This window comes from Mesoplodon mirus (assembly GCF_964341445.2).
Source record: "Mesoplodon mirus genome assembly, chromosome: 3".
Classification (NCBI taxonomy): domain Eukaryota; kingdom Metazoa; phylum Chordata; class Mammalia; order Artiodactyla; family Ziphiidae; genus Mesoplodon; species Mesoplodon mirus.
Genome location: NC_138978.1, coordinates 132336682 through 132350176, shown reverse-complemented (window position 1 = coordinate 132350176; position 13495 = coordinate 132336682). Strand labels below are relative to the sequence as shown.

Below are 13495 nucleotides of genomic sequence, written 5' to 3'. Positions count from 1 at the left end.
ATTAGCAGGTCCTCTACTATCTTCCCCCAGCCTTCTCTTTGTTAGCTAATGCTTGAGTTTCTTTCCTTGTCTAGATGTAATTATAATATTTCTGAAAATGGATAGACAGCATCAGTCTTCCATGCTTTATATCATATTGGATCATCTAGTAATCAACAAAAAAAAGCACTACTTAAAATTGCTTAATGTATGCAGTCCACAAGTGGCATTTCTTAAAATAAAAGGAAAAAATGCTTAATGTATTTGGTATTTGTTTCTGTTTTTTATAGGAGGAACTCTCTGGAATGAAAAATAGGGTACAAGTAATTGTGCTTGAAAATGAAAGGCTCCAACAAGAGCTGAAATCTCAAAGGCAAGAGGAAGCAATGAGGGAACAAACACTTCTGGATGCATCTGTAAGCATTTATTTAAACGATTAAACTAAAATACATAGTTTGAATGTTGCCTCCTACCCTTTCCCCCTGCCTTCTTAACTGCTTAGATTTTTTTTCTGGCAGTTTGGCAGAAGTGCTATGCTGGCATTCACTTGGGGCCTCAAAAATTAAAATTCACTATTTTAATTTATTGGTGGAATGAATCCTTAAATGAAATGATGTAGTGATGCCTAATATCCACTCTGGTTTCCTTTCTGAGCATACCATTTATGTTTTTTCCATATGGAAAGAGCAGGTCTGAAAGCAAGAAGTATGTAATATAGGAAGGACTTGGTAAAATCCAGCAACTATTCAGAACTGTAGCTTAGATTTCTGTTGTATTTCTCTAAATTTTCTTTGAACTTTGAGTTCCAATAAGTCTAGTTAGCATGGTGTAGCGGGAAGAACACTGACCTGAGGGTCAAAGATTCAAAATGTTAATCTTCCCATTGTCCCTAACAAGCTGGGTGTTGAACAAGTAATTTTATGGGACTTTCAAGCATGAAACCTCATGAGTCCTCTGTTTATTTATTGGCATTTGAGAAATTCACCAATATTAGCAGTTCTTAATCTTTAATGTGAATGGCAGTCACTTGGGATATTTGCTGACAGTGCAGATCCTGGGCTTCATTCTCTGAGAGTCTGATTCAGTTGGTCTGGGCTAAGTCTTTGAGTTAAAAATATGAATTATTAGCAAGCTGCCTAAGTGAGTCTAGTATCAGTGGACCACATTTTGAGGAACAGAGAATTAGATGATCTCTATAATTCTGTGACATAAAACTTTTATTATGATATTTAAATAATGTTTAAGCTTAATATCTCTTTATGAATTGTCAGAGATACTTCTGCCTTAAAAATGTTTTTTACTCTTTTGCTATAGGATGTAGTTAATCACAGCTTATATTATTATATTATTAATATTAGTATTTAAAAATTTCATCTTAGTTTCTTATTATTTTGGTGTCAATTTGAAAATGATATAGCCATATAGAAAGTACTTAGAAGTAAGTTCATTTTTAAAATAAGTATATTCTTTTGCTTTTCCTCCAAATATGCAGCGAACAGTGACTCAGTTATTCATAGTCTTCAATATTTATACAATGGAAAGAAGTGGAAGATGGGGAAGTGAAATAAGAAAGGAAATTAGGCAGAGAAGTGAATCAGAGGGCAAGAGAAGTGAGTAATGCAAAAGGGGAAGGAAATGATGGTAAACGCTCACATGCTTTGCCATGTGAACAAAGGAAACTTGCTAAAGAAAACTACAGATATACAGACTATAGAAAGGATAAAGTTGTAGAGAGGTTTTTGTTTAAACGTTCACATGAGCTAAAACATAGTGCTAATATTGAAACGGTTGTTGCAGATGTGTCAGGTGACCTTGATATCTATTTTAATGTTAGTCTTCTGTGTTATTTTGTTGTTACAGAATTGTTACCCCCCACTTTTTACTTGTGTAGGTGAATTGAGGCATTTCAGCAACCTATGCATGGTGTTGTATTGAGAGTTTTGAGGTAAATGAAACTATTTAGAATATCTTGAATATAAACAGATCAAGAGATATTATCTTCTTTTTTTTTCTGCACTCTTTTTAATGAGCCTATTACCATGTTGATAGTAAATCTTGCCAAAGCTGTTGGCAGATTTGAATATATATTTTCAAAGTTTCTTAATGCTTTCTTTGGAAAAACAATTGAAATAGTTATATAGTAATAATTAGTATTTATTGATGACTACATGGCTATGATATGACAGGTACTGTATCAAGTACTTTCTTTACATTATATTATTTCAATTTTATGATAGCCACACAAGGCAGGTGTTGTTATGTCTATTTTCAGGTGATTAAATTAAGGTACACAGCAGTTAAGTAACCAAAGTAACTGGTCTAATGTCACAAAGCTGGGACTCAAACAAAGGACTATCTGACTCCACAAATCCATCTACCTGGCCTCGAATTATACTGCCTTTCTGCCTAGATTAGGTATAGCTTGTCAATATTGAACCAAACCATCTTCGTTTGCCATGGACTGGGTCTTGGATGGCAGCCTACATGACTTTTAGCTTTTAGCCTAGTTTATGACCTAGCAGTTGAAGAAGAAAGCAGATTATTTCTAAAAAACTAAAACCATTCAAAGAGTACTTCATTTCTATCTTCATTTTTCATCATTTTTCCTTCTTAAGGGGCTTTTCTTGAGAGTTCAAAAAATTATATTAAAATATGCTTTGTATTAGAAATTTTGGCATGTGTGGTCAATCAAAGATCTAGCAGATTTTTTTTTAAGTAGAAAATTTCTGAGCCATTTCTTTCCATGTCTCTTCTCATCCCCATCCATTCCAACCCCTCCCCTCAGTTAAGAAATCAAAGGTTTTCAGTGATCTTCAGGGATGTAAATGTAATTTGATTTTTGAAATCTTGGTCAAATATCATTGGAGTTTTTTTTTGTTTGTTTGTTTTGTTTTTTGCGTTACGCGGGTCTCTCATTGCTGCGGCCTCTCCCGTTGTGGAGCACAGGCTCCGGATGCGCAGGCTCAGCGGCTATGGCTCACGGGCCCAGCCGCTCCGTGGCACGTGGGATCCTCCCGGACCGGGGCACGAACCCACACCCACTGCACCGGCAGGCGGGCTCCCAACCACTGCGCCACCAGGGAAGCCCCATTCGAGGTTTTTAAAAGCTATCTGTGAAAGAACAAAGTGTCAATTAGATTAGCACTTCTTTCCAAAGAATAACAATATTTTATATCGTAAGTCAGTGATCTGTAGTCTACATACTGTCTCCAGTTTCTCCATAGGAAATTAGTACCAGCCTCCTTCATTTCTCTGCAAGACTATTTTGAATGCAATCACATCTTGGGTGATTTTTTCCCTACCTACAGAATCAAGTTCAAGCTTATTAGCATTGCATGCTTTACTTTTCAGACCCTTATTTAACTCTCTAGCTTCTTCCTTTTTTTGTTTTTTAATTTTTTTGTTGAAGTATAGTTGATTTACAATGCTGTGCCAATCTCTGCTGTACACAAAGTGACTCAGTTATACACATGACAGACATTCTTTTTTTATATTCTTTTTCATTATGGTTTATCACAGGCTATTGAATATAGTTCCCTGTGCTATATGTTAGGACCTTGTTATTTATCTATTCTAAATGTAATAGTTTGCATATACCAACCCCAGAGTCCCAGTCCATCCCTCTCCCTCCCTCCTCCCCCTTGGTAACCACAAGTCTGTTCTCTGTGTCTGTGAGTCTGTTTCTGTTTTGTAGATAGCTTCACTTGTGCCATATTTTAGATTCCACATATAAGTGATATCATATGGTATTTGTCTTTCTCTTTCTGACTTACTTTACTTAGTATGATAGTCTCTAGTTGTATCCATGTTGCTGCAAATGGCATTATTTCATTCTTTTTTATGGCTGAGTAGTATTCCATTGTATATATGTACAACATCTTCTTTATCCATTCATCTGTCGATGGACATTTAGGTTGTTTCCATATTTCGGCTGTTGTGAACAGTTAGAGCTTCATCTTCTGACATTCATTGCCTTGTACTTCAATCTTTAGTAATGCTGAATTGCCTAAAGGTCTCTGGCAGGCACCAAGCTGTTTCACGCCTCTGTGAGTTTTCTCATGATGTTCTCTCTTCTTGGCATGCCCTTCCCATCTAGCTTACTCTTTTTCACCCTTCAGATATCTTACCAGTGTCAAAACTTCTCCAGAAAACTTTTCTTGACTCTCCAGTTGCTCTTAGTATCCCTTTTCTGTTCTGGCATAGTCCCCCATGCACACCTCTGGCCTAGCACTTGCCTTGTTAAATTGAAATTATCTGCTTGGGTGTTTCTCTTCTTCATTAGCCTGTAAACTCCTTGAGAATAATATTGGTCTTGCTCATTTTTATCCCCCTCCCCAAGCTTTTAGCACAGTGCCTGAACATAGTAGGTACTACACAGAAGTTTCCACTAAACTGAACTTCCCAAAGAATATGGAATAGAATCTCAGAATACTACTTTGGAGGAATGCAGTTTACTACATTCTAACATATGACACTGCAGTATAGTTCTGTGTCTGGGGACATGTCCTCTCTTATTAATACTACTGTGTCCCTTGGCCCTTAGCAGGAGTTCAATAATTACTTGTTGAATAAATTAATATAAGTATTTTAGTTCTTGGTTCACACATAAATCACCCAGTTCTTTGGGCTGCTTATTTCATTGAATGTTGAAAGAATGCCGAAGTTCTCAAGCTGACAGTGGGTTCACCAAATTCAGTCTGTAGGCATGTTTTGTTTGTTTGAAAAACTGACTCAATATTTAACACTGTTTCAGTTGAAGAGCCAGATATCTGCCTCATCTTTTTAAAAATCAAAAGATTTTTTGGTAATGTGAGTTGGTATTCACACATGGCAGCAATTGACTGAAACTGAGTAGTGACTACTTCCTTTGGTTGCTCTGTTATGATCCCTACCATTACTTTCTGAATCCTTGACGTTCAGGCTGTATGTCAGTTCTGTTTATCACCATGCACTGTTTTTCTTATTGAAGAGAAATAATTTTCTGAAAAGGCAGAAGAGCATAGTGGTTTAGGACTCTGGAGCTAGAATGCCAGGATTCAGATCCTAGCTCTGCCACTTATTAGCTACTTTCTACCTCCGTGACTTTTAGCAGTTACTCTGTGTGACTCAGTTTCCCCATCTATAAAATGGAGATAACAGTGAAACTTTTCTCATAGGATTGTTGTAATGATTAAATGTGTTAATATATGTGGAAGACATAAAACAGTGTCTGGCATGTAGAAAACATAAACATCATATGTATTATTATTATTATTAGTCATGCCTTTATGAAATGTGGAAAATGAAAAACAAACCAAGAGAGGTTTATGTGTTTCAAGAGTATATATCTTCAAAGAAGTAAGAGATAAGTTCACTTGTTCAATATACTGATATCCAGCCCTCTTTGCTCATTTACATTATTGCCTGTACCTGTAGGAATGTGACTTTATAACACTTGTTTGGAATATGACCCTAATAGCTTGAAAATGTAAAATAATTCTTGATTTGTATTTAGGAGCATCTGCTCTTTTTCTTATTCCTTTCATCACAGATAATAATCAGTATTCCATTTGTAAAGTATGTATATTGATTTAAAGTTAAAGGCTGAATGCAAGTACTTTCACATTTTATTTTAGGGAAACACACAGAATTCTTGGATTACAACAGGTGAAGATTCTAGGGTGGATGAAGCTGCCAAGAGATCATTTTCCCATGGCAATGCAGATATTATCAAAGCTGCATCTGCTAGTGAGGCTGAAAAATGGAAACTAGAACTGGTGAGTATTTGGGTACTTTTCTCTTAGGCATCTACTTTTTTGGGTACTTTTTTATTGTGGTAAATATATATAACACAAAATTTGCTATTTTAACCATTTAAAAATTTAAGTGTATAATTTATTTACACTAAGTACATTCACAGTGCTGTGCAACATCAACACTATTCATTTCCAGAACTTTTTCATCATCCCAAACAAAAACTCTACCCTTTAAACAATAACTCCCATTTGCTTCTCCCTGCAACCCTTGGTAACCTCTTCTACTTTCTGTCTTTGAGTTTGCCTATTCTAGGTACTTCATGTTAAGTGGAATCAAATAATATTTCTCCTTTCATCTGGCTTGTCTCAGTTAGCATAGAGTTTTCAAGTTTCATCCATGTTGTAACATGTATCGTAATTTCATTCCTTTTTAAAAAAAAAATTAATTAATTATTTATTTTTGGCTGTGTTGGCTCTTTATTTCTGCGTGAGGGCTTTCTCTAGTTGCAGTGAGTAGGGGCCACTCTTCATCGCGGTGTGTGGGCCCCTCACTGTCACAGCCTCTCTTGTTACGGAGCACAAGCTCCAGATGCGCAGACTCAGTAGTTGTGGCTCACGGGCCCAGTCGCTCCGCGGCATGTGGGATCCTCCCAGACCAGGGCCCGAACCTGTGTCCCCTGTATTGGCAGGCAGATTCTCAACCACTGCACCACCAGGGAAGCCCCCTCATTTCTTTTTAAGGGTGAATAGTATTCCATTGTACATATATACCACACTTTGTTTATCTATTCATTTGTTAATGGATTTGGGAGGGTTTCAACCTATTGGCTATTGTGAATAAGGCTGCTATGAACATTGATGCACAAGTATCTGTTTGAGGCCCTACTTTCAAGGCATTTGGGTATATACTCAGAAATGGAATTGTTGGATCATTTGGTAATTCTTCATTCTTTTTTCTTTCTGCTTCTCAGGCTCAATAATTTCAATTTTCCTATCTTCAGATTTACTGATTCTTTGTTCTGCTGCCCATATCTTCCCTAAAATCTCTTTAGGGAATTTTTCATTTTAGTTTTAGTTGTTTTCATCTCCAGAATTAGTTTGGTTCCCTTTTACAATTTGTTTTCCTGACTTCCTTTAGTTCTTTGTCCATGTTTTCTCTTAGCATTTTGAACATATTTAAGACAGTTGTTTTAAAGTTTTGGTCTAGTAAGTCTGATGTCTATAGTTTCATTAGCATGGTTCCTGTAGATTTATTCTATTTCACTGAGTGAGCCATGTTTTCCTCTTTCTTTGTATGCCTGGTGATTTTTGTTGTTGTTGAAAATTGAGCATTGAAATGTTATACTGTGGAAATCAGATACCCCATTTTTTTTAAGGTTTGCTGTCTTTTTTATTGTTGAAGGCTGTAGTAGTCCTTTTGTTTTAAGAGTTTTCCAAACTATTTCTGTAGAAACTATCCCTTGTCATGTGTGATCATTGAGGTCTCTGTTTCATTAGCTCATGGTCAGCTGATGTTTGACAGATTTCTTTGCCAGGAGCTGAAACAAACAGCAACAAGAAAAACACCAAAAAGCCCCCCCCCCAAAATAGAAAAACCAACTCTCCAAGTCTTTGCAGTTTGGCTGTGCTGGTCTTCACCATTCAGCTAGGCTTGCTCTGAGTCTAGAGATCAGCCTGAGTGAAAGCTTCAGGTCTTCTTAGGACTTTTCTGAGCATGCATTTTCCCTGGGCATGTTTGTGGCTTTCTAAACTCCCCCTATACACAGATGCTTTTGAATGTCCTAATTTCCCAAAGAGTCTAAAATAATTCTATTTTAAGATCAAATGATACTTTTAAATCCTCTGATCTGGGTAAAAACAACACCAAAAATGGAATGTTCTAGGGAATATAGAGGGAATCAGTTCTGCTATCATTATCATCTACAGGTGTTGTTATAGTTTTCTAAAGGCTCTTTCTGGCCCAAATCTCCCTGTTCTTTCTCATTCCCTAATTCAAGCTTTATTCTACTATTTAGGAAAAAGTTCCTTTCTTTAAAAAAAAAATCTGAAAGACTAAATTATATGTTTTTTTCTGAATAAACTATAATATCTACTTAATACCCATAGGATCAAGACCAATCTCACAAGCCATCTACAATTTGCTTCAAACTACATTTCCAGACTCACTTCTCACTCTACTGTCACACTCACAAGTATTGACTATAAGCATGCAGACCACTCACTACTTGCTACTTCATAAACATATTTCCCAATTCCATTTCTCTTTGAAGAATTGACTTTGGTTTATGCAATCATCCCTACCTAAAATATTTCCTTCTTATCCTCTACATATTGAAATGTTTCCAGCCTGCCAAACTTAGTTCAAATGTCCGCTCCCACTCTACCTTCCCTGATTACATGCTTCCATTCCTCCTTTTCCCATATTAGAATTATTTTCCCTCTTATGCCTTCTCTTAGTGTTCTATTTATAAGTATTATAGGTTCACTTTTTTTATCCTGTGTGTGTCAAAGGTCACATCTGTGTGCATTTGTGTGCTTTATGTTCCAAATCTTTCTCACTTTTTTCAAGGATTTCACTCTTACACTTACCTCCTCTTGTTCTTGTATCTTTTATCCCTCTTGACTGGGTTATTTTCAGCCAAATATGTGCTTTACTAGCTCCCATCTTAAAGCAAACAAACACAAAATATATTCTCTTCGTCCTACATTTCCTTTGAACTATCACCCAGTTGCTCCCCTTCATACCAACGTCTTTCCAAACAGTTGTCTATACTCATGCCTCTGTTCTTCACCTCCCATTCTCTCTTCAACATACTTTATTTGAGCTTCTCCCCACCTAGATTCCCCTAAACTGTTTCTTTCCAAGGTCATTAATAACCTCCATATATCAGTCCTCATCTTCCTGAACCTTGGAGCAGCATTCTGTAATATGTACATTAGTTGATCATACCATCCTTTGATTTTTCTAATGAAACAATTTAACATAAATTCAGAGAAGTATGCAAAACAAAAATGTACAGCTTAATGATATATCTCCAAATGAACAAGCATATAATTTTCACCTGTAAGATGTCTAACACTACCATGTCCCAGAAGCCCTGTTCATGCCCACTCCCAGTCACTGCCCCTTCATTCTCTTAAAGCTAATCACTATCTTGACTTTTATGAAAATTGATCCCTAAGCATGATCCCCAAACACCCGAATTGATTTCTGCCTGGCTTTTAAAACATTACATAAATTGAATCACATAGTACATATTCTTTTTTGTCTAGCCTTTTTTGTTCAACATTATATATGATAGATTCATACATGTAATTGCATGTGTAAGAAGTTTATTTATTTTCATTGATGGGTCTACTGTATGACTATAACACAATCTATGTATCCATTCTATTGTTGAAAGACATTTGTATTTTTTCAGTTTGGGGCTATTGTGAATATTGCTGCTATGAACATTCTTTTATATGTCTATTGGTGTGCATTGTACACATTTACATTGGGTATGTACCTTGGTGTGGCACTGTTGGTCGTAGTGTATATATATGTTCGATTTGAGAGATAGGGCAAACTTTTCCAAGGTTGTTTTTACCAGTTTACACTTCTGTCAGCAGCATATGAGTGATACCATTGCTCTGTATCCTTGCCAACACTTGATATTCTGTTTTTCTGATGGGCTTGTAGTGCTATCTCATTGTGATTTTCATTTTCATTTCTCTGATTACTCATGTGATTGAACATCTTCTCATATATTTATTGGCCATTTGATGTGCTCTTTTGTGAGATGCCTGTTCTAATATCCTACTTATTGTTTTGAATTATCTGACAATGTTTTTTTTAAGTTCTTAATATATTATGGATACAAGCCCTTTTTTGGTTATATCTGTTAAAACCTATTTTCCTACTCTTATGGCTTGCCTTGGAACTCTCTTGAGAGTTTTCATTTTCTCTTTCTTGATTAGAATTTCTTAATTTTAATGTGGTCCAATTTATCAGTGTTTTCCCTTTATTTTTTTAGTGCCTTTTGTGTCCTATATAAAAAGCGTTTCCCTACACCCAAGGTCATGAAGATATTCTCCTATATTATCTTTCAGAAACTTTATAATCTTGCTTTTTACATTTAGAACTACAGTGTACATGGAATTTATTTTTGTATCTGATGTGAAGTGTAGGGGGTTACTTCTTCCATAGGGTTATTTATATATCGCAGCACCACTGTTGAAAAGACAATCATTCGCCTGCCACATTTGTTATAAATCAGGTGTGTGTATATGTGTGAGTCTGTTTCTGGGCTTTGTGTTTTATTTCCTTGGTGTCTGTGCTACTACTTCTTTGTGCTACTACTATCCTGTCTTGATTCTTATAACCCCGCATCTGGTAGACCAAGTCTTCCAACATTGTTCTTTTACCTGAAGAATGTCCTGACTGTTTCTTGCCTTTTGCATTTCCAAGTACATTTTAGAATTAATTTGTCAAGTTTCAAAAAGCCATTAAGTGGTTTTGATTGAGATTACATTTAAGGTATAGGTCATTTGCTGGGGGGAGGAATTGATACCTTTACAGTAATATATTGTGAAATATTAAAATCACGTATCACTCTATTTAGGTCATCTTTAATTTTTGTCAATAATCTTTTATAATTTCTGAGTAAAGGTCTTACATATCTTTCTTTAGAATTAATTTCTAGACTAGTTATGATATTATCATAAACAATATACATATTTAAAATTTTTCATTTTCTAACTCCTCAATGCCGGTATAGAGAAAAGCACGTGGTTTTTTGTATTTTGACTGATTCCTACTTTCTTTTGAAAGTAGTGTAAGCAGGGTATTTTTTCCCTATCCTTTTACTTTTAACATAGTTGTATTTTCATATTTAATATGGGTTTCTTGTGAACAGCATATAGTTGAGTTTTGCTTTTTTTATCCAATCTGACAATATCTGTCCTTTAAATGTGATTATTTATATACTTGGGTTTAAATCCACTATCTCGCTGTGTCTTTTTTCTCCCATCTACTATTTCTTCACCTTTTTTTTTTTTCTGCCTTCTTTTGAATTAGTTGAACATTTTAATGGTTCTATTTACCTCCTTTTCTCAGTCTGGAAAAATCTTTAGCATCAGCTTTCACCTGGTTGCTCAATTCAGCAACCCAGGGTATTTTTAATGTCTTTTTATCCCCCACATCTATTCAATCATAAAATTCTGTCAACTTTACATGACATGATAGAAATCCTAGAAGGGAACATAGGCAAATCATTCTCTGACATAAATCATAGCAATATTTTCTTAGATCAGTCTCCCAAGGCAAAATAAATGAAAGCAAAAATAAACAAGTGGGACCTAAAAGCTTTTGCACAGCAAAGGAGACCAGCAACAAAACCTATGGAAAAGGAGAAAATATCTACAAATGATGTGACCAACAAGGGGTTAATATCCAAAAATACAAACAGCTCATATAACTCAATATCAAAAAAACAAACAACCCCCCCAAAAAATGGGCAGAAGACCTAAATAGACATTTTTCCAAAGAAGACATACAGATAACCAACAGGCACATGAAAAGAGATTGTTAGAGAAATACAAATCAAAACCACCATGAGTTATCACCTCACACTGGTCAGAATAGCCATCATCAAAAAGTCTACAAATAATAAATGCTGGAGAGAGTATGGAGAGAAGGGAACCCTCATACACTGTTGGAGGGAATGTAAACTGGTGCAGCCACTATGGGAAACAGGATGGAGCTTCCTTAAAAAACTCAAAATAGAGCTACCATATGATCCAGCAGTCCCACTCCTGGGTATTTATCTGAAAAAAATGAAACCTCATATTTGAGAAGACACATGCACCCCAATGTTCATAGCAGCACTATTTACAATAGCCAAGACGTGGAAACAACTCAAGTGCCCATCAACAGACAATTGGCTTAAGAAGATATGTTTATATATATATATACATATGTAAAATGGAATATTACTCTGCCATAAAAAGAATGAAACACTGCATTTGCAGCAACATGGATGGGCCTAGAGAATATTATACTCAGTGAAGTAAGTCAGACAGACAAATACAAACACTATATGATATCACTTATATGTGAAATCTAAAAAATAATACAAATGAATCTATATACAAAACAGAAATAGAATCACAGACATAGAAAACAAACTTATGGTTACTGAGGGAGGGAAGGAGAACCAAATTAGGAGTATGGGATTAACAGATGCAAACTCCTATGCATAAAATAAATAGGCAAGAGGATTTACTGTATAGCGCAGGGAATTATATTCAATATCTCATAATAACCTATAATGGAATGTAATCTGAAAAAATGTATATGATTAAATCACTTGGCTGTGGACCTGAAACATATACAATATTGTAAGTCAACTATACTTTAATAAAAAAATAAATAAAACTTAACACTAGGACTTCCCTGGTGGCACAAGGGTTAAGAATCCGCCTGCCAATGCACAGGACATGGGTTCGAGCCCTGTTTGGGGAAGGTCCCATATGCCGCAGAGCAACTAAGCCCGTGCACCACAATTACTGAACCTGCACTCTAGAGCCTGTGAGCCATAACTACTGAGCCCGCGTGCCTAGAGCCTAAGCTCCGCAACAAGAGAAGCCACCGCAATGAGAAGCCTGTGCACCTCAATGAAGAGTAGCCCCTGCTCACCACAACTAGAGAAAGCCCACGCACAGCAACGAAGACCCAATGCAGCCAAAAATAAATAAATAAATTTATAGAAAAATAAATAAAATTTAACACTAAATTAAGAGAAAAAAATTCTGTCAATTTTACTTTTATATACTGCTTTGTACTAAATCTTTTCTATCTTTGTTGCTTGATTTCTCTTATTCATGCACTTATCTCTCACCTATTGATGTTTATTTGCAATGTCTTCATTTGTGATGATCCCCTTTTTCCACCCTTCAGAGTAATTTAAGATTCAATACTGATAAAAGATTTCAATGTCCATCTAATACATCAACTACATAGAGACTTTTATTTAGTTGTATAGACTAAATAAAAGTCTTCATATTTTTATTCTTCTCACTGACCACCTTACCTAATCAGCCCATCTCTATCTACTCTTCCACCTAGCAGTCTACATTCTAGTGATACTGATTGGCCAAATATATAGCATGCCTTCTCCAGCTTCTGTGCCTTTTGCTCTATTGGAAATCATCCTTCAAGTCTTTGCATCTCCTCCAATGAAGGCTTCTGTACTTCTCTTCAGCTGAATTACAAGTTCCTGCCTTTCTGATTTCATTTTACCTTCTGTATTTTCATTAGAGTAAATTATAAATAGTTGTAATTGTTCATCTGTCTTTCTGTTACTTCTTAAAGCTCCTGGAGGTTAGTGGTGTCTTCGTCTTAGAAACCCAATAAATATATGTTGAATTAAAGAAAAACTGGATATCAGCAGAGGCTTGTAGATTGTATATCACTTTGGTCTGTCATCCTGTGATTTATAGCATCCTTTTTATCATTCATCCAGCACATATTTTTTGGTATGTCAGCTATGCAGCAGTCGCAGTGGGAGATTCCAGGAAGATTTGATCCTTGTCCTCATGGACCTAACAGGTTATAATTGGTTTTGCCTAGAGTCACACTTTTTTTTTTTTTTAACACAGTGAATCAGAGAGGTACTCTCCTGCTTTTTATTTATTTATTATTATTTTTTAATATTTATTTTTGGCTGTGTTGGGTCTTCGTTTCTGTGCGAGGGCCTTCTCTAGTTGTGGCAAGCGGGGGCCACTCTTCATCGCTGTGC

General features: G+C 35.8%; 1 protein-coding gene across 8 annotated transcripts in view; it reads left to right on the top strand.

The window, feature by feature from the left end:
* Positions 1-13495, top strand: part of SDCCAG8 (SHH signaling and ciliogenesis regulator SDCCAG8) — a 265165-nt gene that overhangs the window by 33821 nt on the left and 217849 nt on the right. For all 8 annotated transcript variants that reach the window (XR_014293561.1, XM_082615995.1, XM_082615996.1 and 5 more), the window contains 2 exons: positions 270-395; positions 5595-5735. Coding sequence is in view for 7 of the 8 variants with exons in the window: in XM_082615995.1 (XP_082472121.1) it covers positions 270-395; positions 5595-5735 (267 nt within the window). In the remaining variant the exon portion in view is untranslated. The remainder of the gene's footprint in view (positions 1-269; positions 396-5594; positions 5736-13495) is intronic.